This window comes from Neoarius graeffei, chromosome 13 (assembly GCF_027579695.1).
Source record: "Neoarius graeffei isolate fNeoGra1 chromosome 13, fNeoGra1.pri, whole genome shotgun sequence".
Lineage (NCBI taxonomy): Eukaryota > Metazoa > Chordata > Actinopteri > Siluriformes > Ariidae > Neoarius > Neoarius graeffei.
The window spans coordinates 9,053,085-9,075,473 of NC_083581.1; the positions used below are offsets into that span (position 1 = coordinate 9,053,085).

Sequence of the window (22,389 nt, forward strand, 5' to 3'; positions counted from 1 at the left end):
GGGCTGACACATAGACACAGACAACCATTCACACTCACATTCACACCTACGGTCAATTTAGAGTCACCAGTTAACCTAACCTGCATGTCTTTGGACTGTGGGGGAAACCGGAGCACCCGGAGGAAACCCACGCGGACACGGGGAGAACATGCAAACTCCACACAGAAAGGCCCTCACCGGCCCTGGGGCTCGAACCCAGGACCTTCTTGCTGTGAGGCGACAGCGCTAACCACTACACCACCGTGCCGCCCTGCGATGCAAGTGTTTCCCAAAATTATAGTTCCAACTACTGAGGTAACTACGTTGGGAACATACATAATACAAACTATCAGTAGGAGACGCAGGTGTACAGTTCGATCGAACGTTCACAAACACTCATTAATCGTGTAGCTGGAACTACAGCTCTCAAGCAGTGGTTAGAAGATTAGTTCCTGGTGACCACGTCATCGATGAGCTCAGAAAAATAAACTTATGAACATGTGTACTGCCTACTTTTTCTTTTCTTTATCTTTCAGCAGTCTGTAAAAAGAGAGCTCAGATTTCTTGTTGAATCTATTTGTACAGTCAATAACGCAGCAGCTCTTTCCCATTTTAGATCCGTTTTTTGTTTCTTTTCACAGCATTAGAACTGTGTTACTTCCGCCTAGGGTTAAGTCACATGTATTCTCACTGCTTTACATTACTGTGCCCCTCCGCTGTCTGAACAATACAATTACAGCTGGGAAAAACTAAGCGATTGCACAGCCTGTTAATAATCGTGATTCATTTTTTATTTCATTGATTCGAATCATCATAAATTTGTATTGTGATTTATCATTATATCATTACATGCCTAATTGTAACAGCTAATAGTTATTCTATTGTTTTCTTCTACAGTTACAAATCAGAAAAAGTTGGGGCGATATGGACAGTGCAAATAAAAAAAAAAAAGAAAGCAGCAATTTCTAAATTTACTTTGACTTGTATTTCATTGCAGACAGAATGAACCCAAGATATTTCATGTTTTATCTGGTCAACTTCATTTCATTTGTTAATTTACATCCATTCCCATGTTTCAGGCCTGAAACACATTCCAAAAAAAGTTGGGACGGGGCAACTTAGGGGTCGTAATGAGTTAAAACTATTAAAATAATGATGTGATTTGAAACAGGTGGGTGTAATCATGATTTGGTACAAAATCAGTATCCAGGAAAGGCCTCGTCTTTCAGGAGTAAAGATGGGCCGAGGATCTCTAGTTTGTCACCAAATGCGTGAGAAAATTATTGAAATGTTTGAAAACAATGTTCCTCAAAGAAAGACAGGAAGGGATTTGGATATTTCACCCTTGATGGTGCATAACATCATTAAACAATTCAAGGAATCTGGAGGAATTTCGGTGTGTAAAGGGCAAGGGCACAAGCCTAATCTGAACACCCATGATCTCTGATCCCTCGGATGACACTGCATCAAGAACCGTCATTCATCTATAGCTGATATAACCACATGGGCTCAGGATTACTTTGGCAAACCTTTGTCAAGCTACAATATGGAGTTACATCCACAAATGCCAGTTAAAACTTTACTGTGCAAAAAGAAAGCCTTATGTTAACTGCGTCCAGAAGTAGCGCCGTCGACTTCTCTAGGCTTGGAGGTATATGGGATGGACCATCACATCAGAGAAATCAGTATTCCATGTCTTTTCTGTAAGAAATGGATGCCGTGTGCTCCGGACCAAAGATGAAAAGGACCATCCAGACTGTTACCAGGAACAAGTCCAAAAGCCAGGGTGTGTCATGGTATAGGGTTGTGTCAGTTAGACCCCGAAGCCGCCGCCAGGCGCTGCTAAAACCGCCATTTAGAATTTGAGCCGCCGCCAGCCAATAATTTTGTAAGCCAATTTGAGCCGCTATCTAATAAAATTTGGCTGAGCCACTAAGAATTGTGTACATCAAATAATGGGTTTATCCACATCATGAGCTACAAGAAAAGTGACACAAACATGATCAACTGTACACACTAGTAGTAACACAATAGAGACGTATAGGCATACACTGTAGAGATTTAGAACTGATATCACAGCACAGAGAGCCACCACAAGCTTGCCGTTGTGACTACCTGTCTGGCTTCCCGCCCCTCACACCGTTACCACGATACACTGGGGAACCCGGGAACCCACCCAGAGCATCAATCGACTCCGATATCGACGAGATGGCTGCATTCTTTGCCGCTGCTGAGGGAAAGTGTAAAGGTATTTTTTTTTGTTTGTTTGTTTGTTTCACATACTTCGAGATTGATAAAAAAAAAAAAGTACTCCACCACTCTACTTTCATCATAGTAAGCTAGCTGCCAGTCCTTCACTGGTCATTGCTAGTGAGAGTAGATAGCTAGATGCCTTCCTCGAACAATCCAGATTAGCTTATTATTAGCATTGAACTACAATCTTGCTAGATTTATATTTACAATGAAGTAAGAGACCAGGGGACCTGTGGTAATTTGCTATTTATTCCCCCCATTTGTTTGATCCGTTCGCCCGGATATATGCCACACAGTGACGTCCAGTATCAGCCATTTGTAGCCATAAACATTTTGGTGGCTGCAGCAGCCATTAAGGTTTTGGCTGAGTCAGCTAGCCAGCCAATAATTTCATCAGCCAGCCATTATCCTGAAAACAAACGGCTTCGGGGTCTAGTGTCAGTGCCCTTGGCAAAGGTAACATAAACTTCTGTGATGGCGCATTAATGCTGAAAAGTACACTGAGATATTGGAGCTACATATGCTGCCTTCAAGACGACATCTTTTCCAGGGAGATTTCAACAAGACAATGCAAAGCCACATTGTACACACATTATAAAGGCGCGGCCGTGGAAGAAAAGGCCGTGTCCCCTCTGTCCCTAATAGAGAATGCGTGGAGAATTTAGAAATGAAAAATATGACAGTCACGACCCCGTACTGTTGCACACCTTAAGACCTGTTTGCAGGAAGAACGGGACAAAGTAACACCTGAAACGCTTCATCACTTGGTGTCTTCAGTCCCTAAACATCTTTTAAGTGTTGTGAGAAGGAATGGAAACATTATGAAGTGGGAAATGCTTTACTGTCCCAACTTTTTTTGAAATGTGTTGCAAAAATCCAAATTGAAATACGAGTTTATTTTGAAGAAAACAATAAAACTCGTGAGGTAAAACATCAAATAATGTGCTGCTGTATTGTTTTCAGTGCAATACAGGTCAAAACTTATTTACAAATCACTGTTTTCTGTTTTAATTTCAATCTCAACATACCGTCCCAACCTTTTCTGATTTGAGGCCGTACAAGAATTATTATTATGATCATTATTATGATGCAATTGTTGCTTTTAAACTTGTTGTTGTTGATATATGATTACTGTATGAATAACCTCATCTCATCTCATTATCTGTAGCCGCTTTATCCTTCTACAGGGTCGCAGGCAAGCTGGAGCCTATCCCAGCTGACTACGGGCGAAAGGCGGGGTACACCCTGGACAAGTCGCCAGGTCATCACAGGGCTGACACATAGACACAGACAACCATTCATACTCACATTCACACCTACGGTCAATTTAGAGTCACCAGTTAACCTAACCTGCATGTCTTTGGACTGTGGGGGAAACCGGAGCACCCGGAGGAAACCCACGCGGACACGGGGAGAACATGCAAACTCCACACAGAAAGGCCCTCGCCGGCCCCGGGGCTCGAACCCAGGACCTTCTTGCTGTGAGGCGACAGCGCTAACCACTACACCACCGTGCCGCCCCATGAATAACCTAAGTAATAAATTAATAATGTAATGTCATCATAACGTTTGTTTTTGCTTCCTGCTGTGAAAGTCAGACTGAACACATGGTAGTTCACACGGGACTGTACAAACCATCACACTTCTGATGTTAATTAGCTTAACGAGGCATCGTACCACGTTAGCTCAATGTTAACTTCCAGCGCCGAACAGGAAACGCACCCCTGAATGAGAAGTCCACTCAGGTAGGTGTTCGTCCCACCTTTAATAAACGTGTGCATCTGTTTCATTACTACACGAAACTCTGTACAAACTGATTTATCTGTCAGGCAATGCCACGTGAGATGGAGCATAACGTTCACTGTTGGTCACAAGCTTCCTGGTAACTAAACGCACACAAACACAAACACAAAAGCACTGAGAGGTGTGATGGAGAAAGCCCAAAGCCATGATACTGAAATGATAAAACATGTGCCGATATTCAGCTTTCATAGAACAATCTTTTACTGTTCTTTACATTATGACAATTATATTTTTAGATCTGTAATTACATTCTGACCGTGTGTCCTGTTTCTTGGCGTCTCAGAGAAGAGCACACTGTGATGCTCCTTCACCCAGGACGTAAGAGCGGGTCAGAACTTTCACCAACACTGATATTATAGAGGATGTGCAGTCACGTGACCCGTCCGTGTTTACTCCGCCATATTGGACGGCTTCAGGATTGTTCACCTTGCGCGAGCGTAATGGATCCAGGGAGTAATCCCCAAGAAAATTCGGAAAATACCCCATCTACATCGCGCGATTACTTGTCTAAGTTTGTTCAGCATCTTGAAGGTGACGTGAGGCAGCGTTACGTGGAAAAGTGTTCCAGGTTGGGGATTGCAGATCCGTACAACTTGCCGCAATCCTTGTTCAGGGAAATTCGGAGCCGTGGTGCCGGCGATTTGCCCGATCTGGCCTACCACGACATTTACAATTTTCTCGTTAATCGTGAATCGTGTTACACTGGCAAAGCCCTCAAAGCTTACAAGAGCCTGGAAGCTTATAAATATTTTGTTGCGGGATGAGTATCCCAACTATACCTCTGGAAGGTTCCGAAGAAGAATGTCTACTTGATAACCTCATGGGTAAGTGGCATTAAGACGTTTATCATAAAGAGACTATGCAGGACGTTTTATCGTAAGAATGTTCGAAATCTAAACTCAGTTCCAGATAATGACAGGGTTGTAAATATGTATGTTTTTGTCTGAAACAGGGATGCAAACGGCGCGCCTTTTGGCGGATGCCGACTTTTTCACGGCTGAATCGTGCAGATCCGATTTTTTTTTTTTGGGGGGGGGGGGGGGGGGGGTGTTGGAGTGTCTGATTATAATTTCAAAGTAAATTCTGTATTAAAATTACTAAATAAGCAAATGCCGTTACAGTCCATGAAACATAGGAAGTATAAGTATGAGAAGAAAACAGTAAATCAGAATGCTGCGCACGTTTGCGCGAAAGCTGCGCAAAAGTGCACAGCTTTCTGATTTACTGTTTTCTTCTCATACTTATACTTCCTATGTTTCATGGACTGTAACGGCATTTGCTTATATACAGAATTTACTTTGATGAAATTATAATCAGACACTCCAACCCCCCCCCAAAAAAAGGATCTGCGCGATTCAGCCGTGAAAAAGGCGGCATCCGCCAAAAGGCGCGCCGTTTGCATCCCTGCTGGAAAAAAATATCACAAATCACCGTTATCTTTATCTGTGCAGAATTATTATTCAATATCAGATATAAATGTATAGGGGTCACAGATATGTCTAGCTTCTATACTATTCAAAAAAAGTAGGGGATATTTTATTTTGAGATCCAAATTTTCACATATACAAAGGGATACGAAAGCATGTTGTATAGTTCCTTACTGAGGAAGCATTTCCAAAGAAATTCATCACCCAAACACATCAATGACACTCTCATGATCAGCACGGGATGCTACTGATGATCAAGGGGGTCGTGCCACAAATTTGCATGACTCTGAATTGGAAGGTTAGAGCCACTCCAAAGGAAGATTTTGAAGAGAAAGCATCAGATTATCAGTGGTTGAAGTCGTTACTTAAACAGAGACCATGCGCCATCTAACACAGGATGAGAGGTTACGTGCCCTTGGCATGCTACAGGTTGGCACAAGACAGGTCGTTGTGGCATTCCCCAAAATGACCTGGGACGTTTCGTTAGGAGTATGCCACGCCGAGGGGGTTTTACCCGCTACTGACTCGGTTTCAAAATGGTAGTAAATTTGCTGTGTGACCCTGTGTTTGTGTTGACCCTTATTCTGGAGAATCTGTCCTTTACTGACTGTACACAGGGTTTCGAATAAATTGACAAATGTTTCCTTAATGTTTTTCTGTCATTTGTTTCCTTCCTGACCTCATGATCTGCATTTCATTCTACTTGTAAATCCAATATCCCCTACTTTTTTTGAATAGTATATCTCATCTCATCATCTCTAGCCGCTTTATCCTTCTACAGGGTCGCAGGCAAGCTGGAGCCTATCCCAGCTGACTACAGGCGAAAGGCGGGGTACAGCCTGGACAAGTCGCCAGGTCATCACAGGGCTGACACATAGACACAGACAACCATTCACACCTACGGTCAATTTAGAGTCACCAGTTAACCTAACCTGCATGTCTTTGGACTGTGGGGGAAACCGGAGCACCCGGAGGAAACTCACGCGGACACGGGGAGAACATGCAAACTCCACACAGAAAGGCCCTCGCCGGCCCCGGGGCTCGAACCCAGGACCTTCTTGCTGTGAGGCGACAGCGCTAACCACTACACCACCGTGCCGCCCCTGAATAGTATATATTCAAACAAATTAAAAAAATATTTTCTTGCACCTCTACGTGCCTAAAATAACATACATATTCTTTTTCAGTACTTTACACAATCTGATAGGAAGAACTTTATAAACAAGTTATGCATTTGTATACATATTTTATTAAGAACATTAATATTACACGTCCATGTGAAAACCAGTTATATTTTTTTGATCACAACTTGGTGATAGGTGGTGCAGCAGACACCCATTTTGCGCGTCTCTCCTCGTCTGCGGGGAATCTATAAAATGACAGGCCCTCCTTTTGGCCCTGTCTATTGGTACAACCAAATGCTGAACAAGATATAACCATTCTCGAAAGATCTACTCCCACACACTTGATAATTAGAACGGGTTCGTCTAAGTTCTATGCGCGGCCATGCCGTCCAAGATGGCAGATAAACAAATATCACGTGACCTCGTGACGTCACGTGCACGCTCTCTATATACAGGATGCTCGTTATCGGCACATGCATTAGCACACTGAGGAGGAAGAGCTGTAACTCCAAGATGATCCCAGATCTGTAATTACAGCACAGTTCTCCTTTGATCATTAGAAGTGGAGTGTATTCAAGATCGTGTTGTGAGTCACAACCTCAAAATAAACCTCAGCTGTGGCTTTGAGTTATGAATTAATCTTAAAGGTTCTTCTATCGACCTGCCTTTACTGTCAATCAAAGAGCAATGTTCACAGCAACAGAGATTGTGTGTGTGTGTGGATCAGAGTTCCAAACTTTGACTTCTCATGGCTCTGCCTTAAAATCTGTGATGTTTTAAACAAGACTTGTGATAATAGTTCAAGTTATTTAACCTTTCAGTTCCTCTCTTGACAGGAAATGATGTCACTCACCTCAGGAACACCAATCTTCCTGCAAGCGTCCAGGAAATTCTCCACGTTCCGGCGGCATTTAGCCATACTGAGCTTGGGCTGGATGGGACAAAAATAAAGAAGGTTAGAAAGCAAGTGTGTGTGTGTGTATGTGGGAGAAGTGTGTGCATGTGAATGTGTGTACCTCTTTTCAGGGAAACAAATGTTTTCATGATTACAGACATGTTTACAGAGACACAATTGTACACGACGAGACTCTGTTGCCACTTTTCCACCAAAGCAGTTCCAGGGCTGGTTCGGGGCCAGTGCTTAGTTTCGAACCGGGTTTTCTGTTTCCACTGACAAAGAACTGGCTCTGGGGCCAGAAAAAACGGTTCCAGGCTAGCACCAACTCTCTGCTGGGCCAGAGGAAAGAACCGCTTATGTCAGTTAAGACCAACAACAATAACAAGACCGCAAAAGATCGCCATTTTTAAGCGACGAGAAGCAGCAGCTGTACAAACGCGAAGTCATCCATTATTATTATTGTTGTTGCTGCTGCTTCTTCCGTGTTGTTTTTGCTTCAATATTCGCGCCAAAGTTTATGCAAACATAGCGACGTAACTGACATATACAGCGACGTAATGACATGGCTTCCCTTAGCACCGCGAGCTATGGAAAAGCAAACTGGTTCTCAGCTGGCTCGCAAGTTGAACGAGTTGTGAACCAGCACCAGCCCCGAACCAGCCCTGGAACTGATTTGGTGGAAAAGGGGTTTGACAGGTCCTTGTGACTGCTCTTTTACATAATATGATGCTGCTTTTATATTCAAAACATCGACATAATTCAGTATAAATACTCTATAAAGATTGTGTGTGCGTGTGTCTGTTCAGGGTAACGCACAACTGCTGGAGAAGGAACGTGGATGCTGGCGACCGAGCGCGGTCTCACGTGATTGGCTAGATGACAGAGCACCACCCCGTCCATGAGCGAGGAGCCGAGATCCTCAGGAAGCACAACCTTCAGTCTGCTCTCAATGCTCTAAACACCACACACACACACACACAGTAAATGTGGACCATTCCTGAGTAATATCTGGTGTATTTGATGAGTGTGTGTGTGTGTGTTCACCTCTCGTAGCTGCTCCATCAGTTCCAGCTCCTCTCTGAGCTGCTCCATCTTCCTCCTCATGGTGAACTGAGGATCCACGGTTTCGAGACTCTTAGGAGTTCTCAGGAAAACTGTCAGAAAGCAGAAGCGACAGTCAGAACACACACACACACACTTTAGTGTTTTGTCATTTACACAGTCATGCAAGAGGAACTCTTTAAACGGGTAAGGACTGAGATAAATCTTGAATCATCACCAGCCATCAATCATGTGAGAGCAGCCATCCCACGGCAGCAGATCAGCATGAAGCAGGATCAGCCTGAACGCTTCTTTTAAATTAGCCTTGAGCTACAGTTAGCATTAGCAGTGTATTCCTGGAATGGAATCAGCAATTTCAGAAGTAGCCATCAGGGGGAGCTCAGGAGATGCAGATTATCAGGCTGCAGTTCCACGGTGTGGAGCTTCTTCAGCGCTAGTCATGTGAACTCAAGTTCAATTCAGAGGCTGTACACAAGAAACGATGTGCTTCTTAAAACAGTGAACGTGCACTTTCACTCAGGAGGATTTACTTTTCTGCTGTTATTGTAATCGTGAAGGCAAATCACTGGGTAAACAAAGAGGAAGGCACGGCTCTTTAGGCAAGTCTGCTAGCAACGGGCGAAAGATCAGAGCCATAAACCTGACAGAGAGAGTAGACGAGATGAAGACGTGCCACTGGTCAGATATTAGGTCTTAATGGACATCCAGTGAGGTGACGCTTTCGAATTTCCTTTCGCTTCTCTCTCTCTTCACGCTCAACATTAACCCTGTTCATGCTGATCAGGCTGCTTGAAAGAGGAGTGGGAGAGAAGGAGTGTAGGCTGAGAGCAACGGGAGGGCTGGGAAAAGAGCAGCTAAATGCTAAAGGGAGACTGAAGAGATGGAAGGAGGGATAAGTGGAGGGCAGAACAGTGTAACGTTGCTCTCATGGTCTGCACAGGAAGTGTGGACCATTTACAATCAGCCGACCGCAGCCTCGATTTCAAAGAGCAACATAAAGATAAAAATCGCATGACTGAACTCTGTGTGTGTGTGTGTGTGTGTGTGTGTAGGCTATGAGTGATTGCCCTAGAATAATACCCTCAAATAAGGCCTCGAAAAAGAGGCCAAGGCTAAAAATAAAAAGGAGAAAAAGGAGAACGTGTTCTGTTTCATCCAGAACTTCACAGATTTCTCGCTTCACTTTATTCACCTACACACCACTGCTTAGAGGAATTGACCTTTTCATCACATCTTGGCTCAACTCATATGTCACAGTGTACGGTACATCTCAGAAAAGACAAAAGGTACACAAAGTTATTGGCTGTCTTCAACATTGATGGCAATTTACATTTACGACATTTAATGTCTATTATGACTCTTCTACAGTTATACACCTGGGGCTGATGTGTGGACGGGAGAGGATGGAAATCTCTCAAATATTCCACAGATCATAATCAGACGTCGTTAAAGACAGCAGTGACGTGTCTGTGAGAAGCAGGAGATGTGTGAGTTTTTCCTCAGAGTTTTTGTGGAGATTTGATCCTCCTCCTGTTCCACTGCAGCAGGACTATAAATACACACGGCACAGTTTAAGGCGCCGGCCCACAATCCTCCAGAAATGCTTCTCTCACTTCCTCTCAACTGTGTGTGTGTATGTGTGTTTTCCAACTATCTAGTTTTTATTCAAACTCTGACCTGGTCCTTGAGTATAAACACAATAAATTCACCAAAATGCTTAAAAATCACACAGCAATACAGTATTAGCGTTCTGCGATGCTGTGTAAACGTTCGGATATGTAAGGAATGAAGCACTTGGTCATGTGATGTTGGTCTGATGGAAAACAGACTGCAAGTCCTGAAGTGTTTTATTATTTTTATACCACAACTAAATCACCAATGATCACATTTTTCTCCTTATGCTTCATCAGTTTCCCTTATGTTTAATGTTGTGGAACATCTGCGAAACAAGTTGGTCGCTATCACTCATGTTACAGCAACATTATAACAACGTTAAACACTCTCTCAACAACCTTGAGTTTTTCTCTCTTGAAGTTAAAAAGGAAAAAAAAGCCCCAAAACTCAGCTTATCACGTTCGTTCTTTCTCGTGTCACAAAACTGGAGACTCCTTCCGTAAAGTAACGCTACTGTAACAGCAGCTCTGACAGGAAATTAATTAACACCTTGGATCATTTGGATGTAAAAGTATCATCAGAAAATGATGAAAAGAGAACGTGATTAGGCCATCCTTAAAAAAAAATCCGTTTCCTGTCCACCGGGTGAGCAAAAAAATTTTCAGTCGGGAGGGAGGGATTTTTATTTATTTATTTTTTTTTTATTATATATGGATGGATAAGAAATCGCAATGCTGTGTTTGCTTTTTCTTTCAGTACTTTTTTATTACAAAAGCAGACACATTTAATAAAATATGACAGTTTAATCAACTGAAACTTGTACAAAAACTTGAAGTTAGCATTTTAAATGCTGACTGCAACATTTGCAAAACTTTTACAAAGGTACTTAAAATGTCCGACACACGGACTTTTTGTAGTTCTAAATCGACCGTTAGGCCTAGTTCGGATGAAATTACACTATTAAAATGATCACTGAATGATTTGTTTTTCTGAATCTTTACTATTTTGTTGTTCGCTAGAATACCATTTTGCGATTTCACACTTAAGAAAATGTTTGAAAACTCCGGATCTCCTTCCTTCATGGTGGCTGCCATTTTTTTGTGCCGCACGGCGCATGTGCAGAGCTGATTCGACAGGGCTTTCCACAAGCGCCGGCTGCCGGCCACACAATTAAGTCCAGCCGGCTACTTTAATGACTATTATTTTTGTAGCCCACAGGCTCTAAATATTAATTTTCGATTTTAATAAAATTAAATGTTTATCTAACGGACTGACAATAATGTCAAACTGAACCGTTGATCAAGGGAGAGTAACTCATCCGCGCCCCGACATGCGGTGTGTGCGCGCGCACTCGGCGGAGGCAGTAGTGTGTCGGGGCCGTCGGAGGGAACAGAAGCAGAGATGACGCTTATTTTGTCTCCGGTAAACCAGTCTTCTCTCGTTCAATTACGTGCTGGCATCAAAAGACACCGTTGGTTGTAAATGAAACCAAACTGAGTCGTTGGAGTGTATTTTCATACACAAATGGAGAAATGTTCGCTGAGTGTTTGTGTAGCCCCACTGCAGACCGTTGTCGTTGTTAATTCATAGAATGCTCAGCTGCGTGAATGTGTCATGCACCGAAAATAAGAGATTTACAAGCCAGGAACGCCTCATGATGCAATACGCAAGAAAAGAAAGAAGATTTACTGCCATTTTACTTTGCATTTGAGTAAAGTGAATAAATAAATGGTCTGTGGAAAATACATATAATCCTGGGAACCGCGTGCACAGGAGTTTATTTTGTGTTTACTCCCCCCCCGGCTGGCTACTTGTCATGGCTGGCTAGTATGAGCCTCAGTGGAAAGCCCTGGGAATGCGGAAATGTCAAGTTCGATTTTAGATTTACGAACCCGAAAAAAAAATGTCGAAAAACCGGCGTTAAAAAAAATTTCACCCGCACAAACGGCATTCACCCGGCTGGTGGACCGGAAACAGAACATTTTTTAATAATGGCCTTATGAGAGAAAGAATGAACGCAACTCCATTAGGAAAGGATTTATAGTGTGGATTAGGATCGGACAGCACACTTTAGTGAGCAGACATACCACTGTGCACAACGCAGCCATCAGGAGGTTGAGTGGGCGTGTCTCTATTGATGGACAAAGGCAAGCAAGGGACAGAGGGCGGAGCTACACACCGGAGCGGTATAGGGCCAGTGAGATGTGAGAGGGACAAACATGTTACAAAAATATTGTAAATATGGAAAAGTGTTAGTCAGCACAAGAGAAGGGTTATGAAACTGTCAGAAAATGAGGATTAAAGTGTAAAAGTGTTACAGCTAAATAAGTACCGTAAATAATTAGAAGTAAGGAGCATTTCAATTTAGCTAGCAATACCACTTAAAGTTAAATGTTTGCTCTTTATGAAACAGAGAGCACCGCTAAAATAAACAGCATGCAGAGCTCATGTGAAAATGAGATCAGTTAGAAATCCAGTTTGTTGCGACGGCAAACAGAACAGCTGTGAGACAGAGCAGATCACTACTGTTAATATTAGTGCATGGCTAATATCTACAGTAGGGAGGGATGTGACTGAATGGCTAATGTTAAAAAAGTGCCCTGATTAAGCTAACGGAGCCATTAATAAACACAGCGCTTTGCTAACATTCATTATAGCTGGAAAGTGTTGCTGAAGTTCACAAGAGCTTCTTCCTGAATGCAGAGCAGCACTAATATTACTGTTACTGGTTAAACGTAGAACATGGCGACTATGTGCCTGAGGCGTGGCTAATCATGGACAAGCTAGCTCAGAAGAAGGATTTTATTTCTTAGCACTCTGATGTATTTTAGGACGTAGCTTCAGGGCAGCATGAAAGAAAGCAGTTTAACTCATTTTGTTGCTACTATTTTAAAGCTACTGGGAGGAAAGTTGCCTTCAAATGGACTTGTGAGCTCGCGATTACATCACAGAACGCCGTGTACACGAAGTGCTTGGCAGTTGAGTGGCATCGCCGTGAGAACACCGCTGCTAGGCAACATCAACACGGACGCCAAAAGACGTCTCGTTCAAGCCAACGCTAACAATTGAATGAGCGGGAAATGTAATGTAGGCATAATGAAAAGATGAGGCCATTGGGAATATCAACATTTTCCTCAGACAGATTATATAATTACAAAGAAAACTCAACACAACTAAAACTACAATAAATTAACTCATCATCTACCCAAAAACCTTCTTCCATACACCTACGCAATTTCTGAAAACATCAGCAAACACGTCACATCTCATGAACTCAAACTCAAAGCTTTCAGAAAATCTCCACTTCTAAAGCTGTGAAAGTTGTTCACATGGACACAATGAAAATGACCACATTCGAAGGCATTCAATACAAACAAGCCAAATGTAAATGAGGTGCTGTTTTTCGTGATTCTTTCTCTTTCCTGACACGCTGTGTAGGACTTCAGCAATAAAAAGGAAGAGACTTCCCCCAGCATTGACCTCTACATACATTAACCTCTACAGCCACTTCTACAGCAAAGACCTCTACAGCAGTGACCTCTACAGCAAAGTACACGGCAGCCACCACCTCTACAGCAACGATCTCTACAGTTATCTCTACAGCAAAGACCTCTACAGCGACCTCTACAGCTACCCCAACAGCAAAGACCTCTACAGCCACCTCTATAGCAGCGACCTCTACAGCTACCTCAACAGTCACCTCTACAGCAGCCTCTATAGCCACTTCTACAGCAGCCTCTACAGCAAAGACCTCTACAACTACCTCTACAGCCACCTCTACATTGACCTCTACAGCAGAAACCTCTACAGCCATCTCTACAGCAGAGACCACTACAGCCACCTCTCCAGGAGAGACCTCTACAGCGACCTTTACAGCAGCGACCTCTACAGCTACCTCTACAGCCACCTTTACAGCAAAGACCTCTACAGCAGAAACCTCTACAGCCACCTCTACAACAGAAACATCTACAGCAGAGACGGCTACAGCATAAACCTCTGCAGCCACCTCTACAGTGCCCTCTATAGCCACCTCTACAGCAGAGACCGCTACAGCCACCTCTACAGCAGAGGCCGCTACAGCATAAACCTCTACAGCGCCCTCTACAGCAGAGACCTCTACAACCACCTCTACAGTGTCGTCTATAGCCACCTCTACAGCAGACCTCACTAGCCACATCTACAGCGCCCTCTATAGCCACCTCTACAGCAGAGACCTCTACAGCCACCTCCACAGCAGAGACCGCTACAGCATAAACCTCTACAGCCACCTCCACAGCAGAGACCTCTTCAACCACCTCTACAGTGCCCTCCATAGCTACCTCTACAGCAGACCTCTACAGCCAACTCTACGGGGACCACAAAAGGAGCATTCTCGTTGCGGTCCCTGTCAGGCAACTACGTTACCTGCGAATCCTTCTACCACACCACTGCTGTTGTTAAAGCTACAACCGCTACAACTTCGCCTCGACCATCATGGCGACGAGCGGCCAACCGGTTGACGAGGCTCAGCGTCATCCACACGGGTCCTTGTCAGGACCGGCACTGAGCATCATCTCATTCAACATGGAAGGCCTTACTGGAGCCAAGCAAGATCTCCTGGCCGAACTGTGTGTAATAAACAATTGTGATATCCTGTGTCTCCAGGAGACACACCGTGGGCCCACAAGATCTCGCCCATGCATCAATGGTATGACCCTCATAGTGGAGAGATCACATGACCAGTATGGAAGCGTCATCCTTGTACGTCACGGGCTGAATATTGATAAGTTCTCTCTGTCTGACAGGAACAACATTGAAGTCCTGTCCATTGATCTCACGGGAATCAGTGTAAGCTCAGCCTATAAACCACCAGCAGAGACATTCAACCTCCCAAGGGAAGTCACTGATGACCACCTTAATAAAGCAATTGGAGACTTTAACAGCCATAGCACCACCTGGGGCTATCGGCAAACCAACGAAGATGGCGACCTCGTTGAAAACTGGGCTGATGTAAACCAGATGTCTCTCATACATGATCCAAAACTTCCAGCCTCCTTTAACAGCTCTAGATGGAGATGTGGATACAACCCTGATCTGGTGTTCGCCTCCAACACCATTGCTAGTCAATGCGAGAAAGTAGTGCTGCACCCAATCCCACACTCCCAACACCGTCCAATTGCGCTCAGAGTAAATACAGTCATCGTACCACGAACAGTCCCCTTCCGACAGCGGTTTAACCTGAAGAAGGCTAACTGGGAAAAGTTCGCCGATGACCTGGACCTGTACATCCAGGATCTACCCGCCCTGCCTATACACTATGACACCTTTGTCAAAATGATAAAGAAATCCTCACGGCAAAACATCCCCCAAGGCTGCCGGACAAAGTACATCCCAGGCCTGAATGAAGAGCCTAAGGCACTGTACGACGAATACGTTAATCGCTTTGATTCCGACCCACTGCAGAAACACTTGAGTGTGGAGACTTACTCACAAGCATAGTCATGGAAAGTCGACAGAGGCGATGGCGGGAGTTCGTTGAATCGACTGCTCTAACCCATAGCAGCCGGAAGGCATGGAAAACAATTCGGATCCTTGGAAATGACTACACTAAAGCCCAACCAGTGCCACAAGTCACTGCAGATCAAGTTGCTCACCAACTTCTTGTGAACAGCCAAGGAAACCCCAACCATCATCCCCGAAGAGCCAAGCTCCCCAAAGAAGATGTTATGAGCTCTGAAGGAACCTCACTTTTCACAAGGCCCTTCAGCATGGATGATCTACGCAATGCCATCAAGGACATGAAAAACAACAAGGCAGCTGGACTTGACGACATTCTATGTGAGCAGATCAAACACTTTGGGCCTCTCGTACTTCAGTGGCTGCTTGACATGTTCAACCAAAGCCTGAGCACCAACAGGATCCCCAAGATTTGGAGGAAATCTAGAGTGATCGCCTTATTGAAACCTGGCAAAGATCCATCCATACCCAAGAACTACAGGCCGATCTCTCTGCTATGCCATACATACAAACTCTTTGAAAGACTACTACTCAACCGCATTGCACCATTTGTGGATGAGCTCCTCATTCCTGAGCAGGCTGGCTTCAGACCTGGAAAGTCTTGTACCAGCCAACTCCTGAACCTCACACAGTACATCGAGGACGGCTATGAGAAAGGCCTGATCACGGGAGCTGTCTTTGTGGACCTCTCCGCAGCATATGACACAGTGAACCACAGGATCCTCACCAAAAAGCTCTTTGAGATAATGAAGGATGTAAGGCTAACTGAACTGATCCAGAACTTACTATCAAACAGACGGTTCTTTGTAGACCTCAATGGCGACCGTAGCAGATGGCGAAGGCAGAAAAACGGCCTCCCTCAAGGTAGTGTCCTCGCTCCCTTGCTCTTCAACATCTACACCAATGACCAACCAGTACATCCTGACACTAGGCGATTCCTGTTTGCTGATGACCTCAGCATTAGTGCACAGGGAAGGACCTTCAAAGAAGTAGAGAACACTCTCAATGATGCCCTCATAGTCCTCACCCCATACTACGTTGCAAACCACTTGCGAGCCAACCCTGACAAAACACAAGTGAGCGTCTTCCACCTGAAAAATAGGGATGCAGACCGCCAACTGAGGGTATGCTGGCAGGGCAAGTGGCTGACTAGCACCAATAAGCCAGTCTACCTTGGCGTCACCCTAGACAGGACCCTCTCATACAAGAACCACATCCTGAACACGAAAATGAAAGTGGGTGCCAGGAATAACATCCTTAAGAAGCTTGCAAACACTAACTGGGGCGCAGATGCCAGTACTGTGCAAGCCACAGCTCTTGGACTGTGCTTCTCTACTGCAGAGTATGCAGCCCCCGTGTGGTGCAGATCACCGCACACCACAAAGCTGGATACAGCCTTGAACTCAGCTTGTAGAGCCGTCTCCGGCTGCCTACGCTCTACTAGAGTTGACGACCTATACCTGCTGTGCGGTATCGCTCCCCCACACATCAGAAGAGCCGTGGCAGCACAATGAGAGAAACTCAAACAAGAGACTGATCCACATCATGTACTCTATCTGCATGCTCCCGCACAAAAGAGACTTAAATCGAGACATAGCTTTCTGCACTCAGGTGAACCACTCAGTGGCAGTGCAGAGTCACAGAGGATGGCCATGTGGTCTCACCACCTCCAGACAGCACCACATAAACTCACCATCACCCCGAAGGAATCCCTTCCTTCAGGAGCGGGGGAAGCATGGCCAATTTGGTCATGTCTCAACCGTCTTAGAACAGGCACAGGAAGATGCAAGACCCTCATGGAAAAGTGGGGTCTCAGTTCAGATGGACAAACAGCATGCGATTGCGGGCAGGAGCAGACCATGAGACACCTTCTTGTCTGCCCCCTCCTGCCTGAACCTTGCACCAAGGAAGATCTGGAAGCTCTGACCCCCAGAGGAAAGATGTGTGCGGAGTACTGGAGCGGGAGAGTGTAGCAGACTTAGGTGGTAACCTGAGAAGAAGAAGAAGCCAACTCTACAGCAGAGACCGCTACAGCATAAACCTCTACAGCCACCTCTATAGCAGAGACCTCTTCAACCACCTCTACAGTGCCCTCTATAGCCACCTCTACAGCAGAGACCTCTACAGCGCCCCTACAGCAGAGACCTCTACAACCACTTCTACAGTGCCCTCTATAGCCACCTCTACAGCAGACCTCTACAGTGCCCTCTACAGCCACCTCCACAGCAGCGCCCTCTACAGCCAACTCTACACCGCCCTCTACAGCCACCTCTACCACGCCCACTACAGCCACCTCTACAGCCATTTCTCCAGTGACCTCTACAGCGCCCTCTACAAAACTTCGAGAAAAAAGACCTCTAGAAAACTTCCAATGTGGGATCATCAAGTGATGGAACCCCTGAGCTAATAAGACAAAATAATACTAACTACTTTTTTTTGGGCTTTTTCCACCTTTATTGGATAGGACAGTGTAGAGACAGGGAATGAGCAGGAGAAAGTTGGGGAGGGATTGAGAAATGACCTCAGGTTGGAATCAAACCCAGGTCCCCGGATTTATGACATGGCACCTTATCCACCTGAGCCATGACACCCCATATTAGCTACTTTTTAACTGAGCGCAAGGTCTTTCTGAGAACATATCAGACCTAGGTCTTGACAGTACCCTATGGCTCAGTCTGTACAAAAAGACCAAGGTCTGATATTTTCCCATGAAGACTGAGCAAGCGAGGTTAATAAGGAGTTCATTATGTGGCTTTTTTATTTCTAAGATTAAAATAGACTGTCATAATAATGAGGTGTGATGCTGCTTTCAGTCACGTTATATTTGCAACATAGTTGAGTCATGCATGCAGAATAAACAGCTAGAGGTTTCAAAACTGAATTTCTGTTAGCAGTTAGGGGTTTCTGAGTGCTCTTCGTTGCTCATTTCTTTGAATAACTCAGTGATTCTTGTTTGTCTTTTGTGTTTCGGCCATGCCTGATTCCGTTTTGATTTCCAATTATACTTTTTTTTGTCGTTTTGTTTGTTTTTTGCAACACTGAAAGCCGGCGCCTTGGAAAGTAAGTCTGTAATCGCCCACGGGCATTACGGGAAATTTCTGCCTGCCAAGGAACCAATCAAAGTGAACAATTTTACTGGAAGTAGCTCGTGCCATATAATAATGAGTAATACTGAACATTACGCTGTTTTATAAATGTAGATTAGGGCTGGTGATTGGGAGCTCAGGTTATAACTGTAAAGATAGATAAATAAATATTCATAATAAACATTAACTCTTTGATGCAAAACATGGGTCAAAAGTGACCCGGCTGAGTTTTTTATCTTCTATATCTTTGCAATAAATTAATTCCATCATTCAGTATTCAAGGTATTCCTCAATTAACTTGTTTTTGATCATCATACATCCTTATTTTATTTTTTCCTTTCTTACTTTTTGAATAAAAACCCTTTTTGTATCACTACCCTTCTAATGCACAACATGGGTCAAAAACGACCTGCGTTCATTTTCCAGGTTATTTCATGTATGGCTGAGTGTTTCTATGATATACTTTTGAAATAAATTCATTTTGTCATTTACTTTTCCAAATACGCAGTAAATATCTTGTTTTTGTTTAGCACAAATCATCATTTTTATTTTTCCTTTCTTAAGTTTTGAACAAGCACAGCTTTTGTAATTCTACATCAAGTTTACACACATGGGTCAGAACCGACCCGCATGCATTTACTCCAGCGTTTGGTGGGAACAGTGAATTGTGCTTGTGTCAGACATTGCACAGCTCAGCACAGCGCCCTTTGCCCATCTAATACATGTAAGTAATGTTTTTCAATTGTTCGAACATTACCTTAGAAAACAATCAATTATGTTTAGGTTACCTTGAGAGTGAGTAGATTACTTGTCAGAAAGTTACAAGTAATTACTATTAGCTACCGAGCTGTTGACATATTCTACTTTAGTTAGCTAATTTTATTGTAGTTGGCTTAGCTAACTACTGTACATAGTTAAAAAATAAATAACTGGCGCCATTCACTGCTAAAGTAATTACTTGAAACAAATTATTATTATAGTATTAAGACAGGCGGCACGGTGGTGTAGTGGTTAGCGCTGTCGCCTCACAGCAAGAAGGTCCTGGGTTCGAGCCCTGGGGCCGGCGAGGGCCTTTCTGTGCGGGGTTTGCATGTTCTCCCCGTGTCCGCGTGGGTTTCCTCTGGGTGCTCCGGTTTCCCCCACAGTCCAAAGACATGCAGGTTAGGTTAACTGGTGACTCTAAATTGACCGTAGGTGTGAATGTGAGTGTGAATGGTTGTCTGTGTCTATGTGTCAGCCCTGTGATGACCTGGCGACTTGTCCAGGGTGTACCCCGCCTTTCGCCCGAAGTCAGCTGGGATAGGCTCCAGCTTGCCTGCGACCCTGTAGAACAGGATAAAGCGGCTAGAGATAACGAGATGAGATGAGAAGATAGCGCAAAGAAAAACTCAGTCAGCATGAAATAACCTGGAAAATGAATGCGGGTCATTTTTGACCCATGTTGTGCATTAGAAGGGGTGTGCATATGTTTTGCATCAAAGGGTTAATAAAGTAACACTGTGGTCTTCATCCATTTTCTACATTGTTACTCCAAACCATTAAAAAATAAATTACTTCAAATAATTACAAATATGATCTGTACAATACAAATAAGGAATCTTTTACTTCTTCAATGTTTACATTTGTTCAAGATTTACAATTAATTTTCTAAAGCAGTCAGTGTGTGGAAACTATTTTATTTTATAGTCAGTTGATTCAGTAAACGGGTTCAACGAAGATCAGTCCATTACCGAGAATAAGGTCTCAGGTGTGACCATTCATGACCTGTGGGTGTGTGTGTGTGCATGCGTGTGCGTGTCTGTGTACGTGTATGTGTGCCAGGCTCACCTGATCGGGGCTTCAAGCCGAATGGTGGTGAAAGCACTGGGCTCTGGGCTTCACTCTGTTATCGGGTTTGTTTAAAATACATCACAGTTAAACAAACACTGCTTTATATTTTTATACATCACTCCAGGTCCAACACACAAACATCACTTATATTCAAAAATATTTTAATACTATAATTGATTGATTTTGTCCTCAAAATGTTCTTGTTGTGCTGCTGTACACCAGTGTACAGAGGACAGAAACACAGCGGTGTAGTGTGTGTGTGTGTGTGTTTGTGTGGGACAGAACGCTGTTACTCACGGTCTCGTGTCCTGCTTGACCATCGTCTGTCTTCTCCTGACAAATCATCTCACCCTGAGACAGAAAATACAGGAACGATGCAGGAACCCCACAGAGAACACATCCTTCAATAGCACAGTCTCATGCTTTTGCTAATATCTAAGGTTGGTTTTGGCCACGGAGGTGTGTTCGGTTATAATAACGAATAAAGTGCATTAAGACCTACGGTGAGGCAGTTAGCATCGCTCTGTTCGTGCCCTTTATTATCTTTTTTCCCCTCCTCTCGCTATGCCTCTCCCTCTCACTGTCTTTTCTCTTTGTTCTCAGAGAAATGGAACAAGAAAAGCGCACCACTCAAAAGTCCAACAACAAGCCAGTAAGTGTAGATCTGCTGACTGAAGACCACATGAATGTGGTACATACAGCATGAAGATGGTCTGAAGCTGTAAAACATGTCTAAATAAACCACACCACTCGCACAACAGCTCAGTTCTACAGAAGTCTTGTTTTCTTTCGTTTACTCAACCAGTTGAAGAAGCAACTCTCCAAACAGGCGCTGATTACCTGAAGGTACATGAGAAGTGGATTAGTGTAGCTGCACTGAGTGGTTCGAGACAACAGTACACTCCTGCTTTGCCTGGACAGATACGGACATCAGGACACATAAAGCTGGTCAGAAAATGACTGACTGAGAGAAATAGTACAGAAGCCTTCTTTTTTCACGTTTTGTACAGAAGATGTAGCATATCAAAGGACACCGGGATGCAGAAAACTGCAGTAATCGAGTTTGGAAATGATTCGAGCCTGGATTAGTATTTAAGCTTTTACTGTTGAGAGGAAGATGTTGTATTCTTGTGATACTGTGAGACAGAAATCTACAGGTTATGATGGTTAATACAGTGCATGCTTGGAAGTTGAGCTGATGATGGAGTCTCATGTCGAAAGGCGATGCATGAGTCTCCCCACGACACTTCCACCCTTGAGTGGAATGTCATCTAGTGTCGGGAGATGACCTGCATGAGAAAGGTGTGTGCTCTTTCAGTCCCACTTTCTAGTCCAGTCCGTATCATACGCTATCTGCTGCAAAGGATGCGACAAGAAAAGTGGTATGCACGGATGTAGGTTATATTTCGGAGTTTCCTTGCATGGCTAATAAGCCCCACCTACCATGCATGATGGCCGCTGGCTCTGAGTCCAGCACATCCACCCATTGACAGGTCTTGTTTATTTGTCCTACTGGGCATCATGCCACCCTCCTCATCAGCCAGTCACTGGTGGGGGAGCCGGTTTACATGCTGACTATCTGTCCGTGAAGCAGGTTGTAGTGGGTTACATGGTACCAGTAGCAGGCATTATACCTGACCTGACATCATGGAAGTTGAGCTGGTCATCCATAATTACACCCAGATTCCCAGACGTGTGTCAAATAGACTGTGAGGGATACGTTCATAGCCGACAAGGAAATAAGTTTGTCAGAACTCTGATGTCTCAAAACAGAGTCTAACATCTTCTCTCAGACTCCAGAGGTTGGTCGAGAAAAA

The 22,389-nt window shown here is 44.1% G+C and overlaps 1 protein-coding gene across 3 annotated transcripts in view; it reads right to left on the minus strand.

Annotated features, from left to right (window-relative positions):
* lrch1 (leucine-rich repeats and calponin homology (CH) domain containing 1) overlaps nucleotides 1-22,389 on the minus strand; it is a 193,995-nt gene that overhangs the window by 16,784 nt on the left and 154,822 nt on the right. For all 3 annotated transcript variants that reach the window (XM_060937213.1, XM_060937214.1, XM_060937212.1), the window contains 5 exons: nucleotides 20,870-20,923; nucleotides 20,570-20,624; nucleotides 8,529-8,638; nucleotides 8,301-8,438; nucleotides 7,440-7,517 (listed from right to left, as the gene is read on the minus strand). In XM_060937213.1, coding sequence (XP_060793196.1) covers nucleotides 7,440-7,517; nucleotides 8,301-8,438; nucleotides 8,529-8,638; nucleotides 20,570-20,624; nucleotides 20,870-20,923 — 435 coding nt within the window. The remainder of the gene's footprint in view (nucleotides 1-7,439; nucleotides 7,518-8,300; nucleotides 8,439-8,528; nucleotides 8,639-20,569; nucleotides 20,625-20,869; nucleotides 20,924-22,389) is intronic.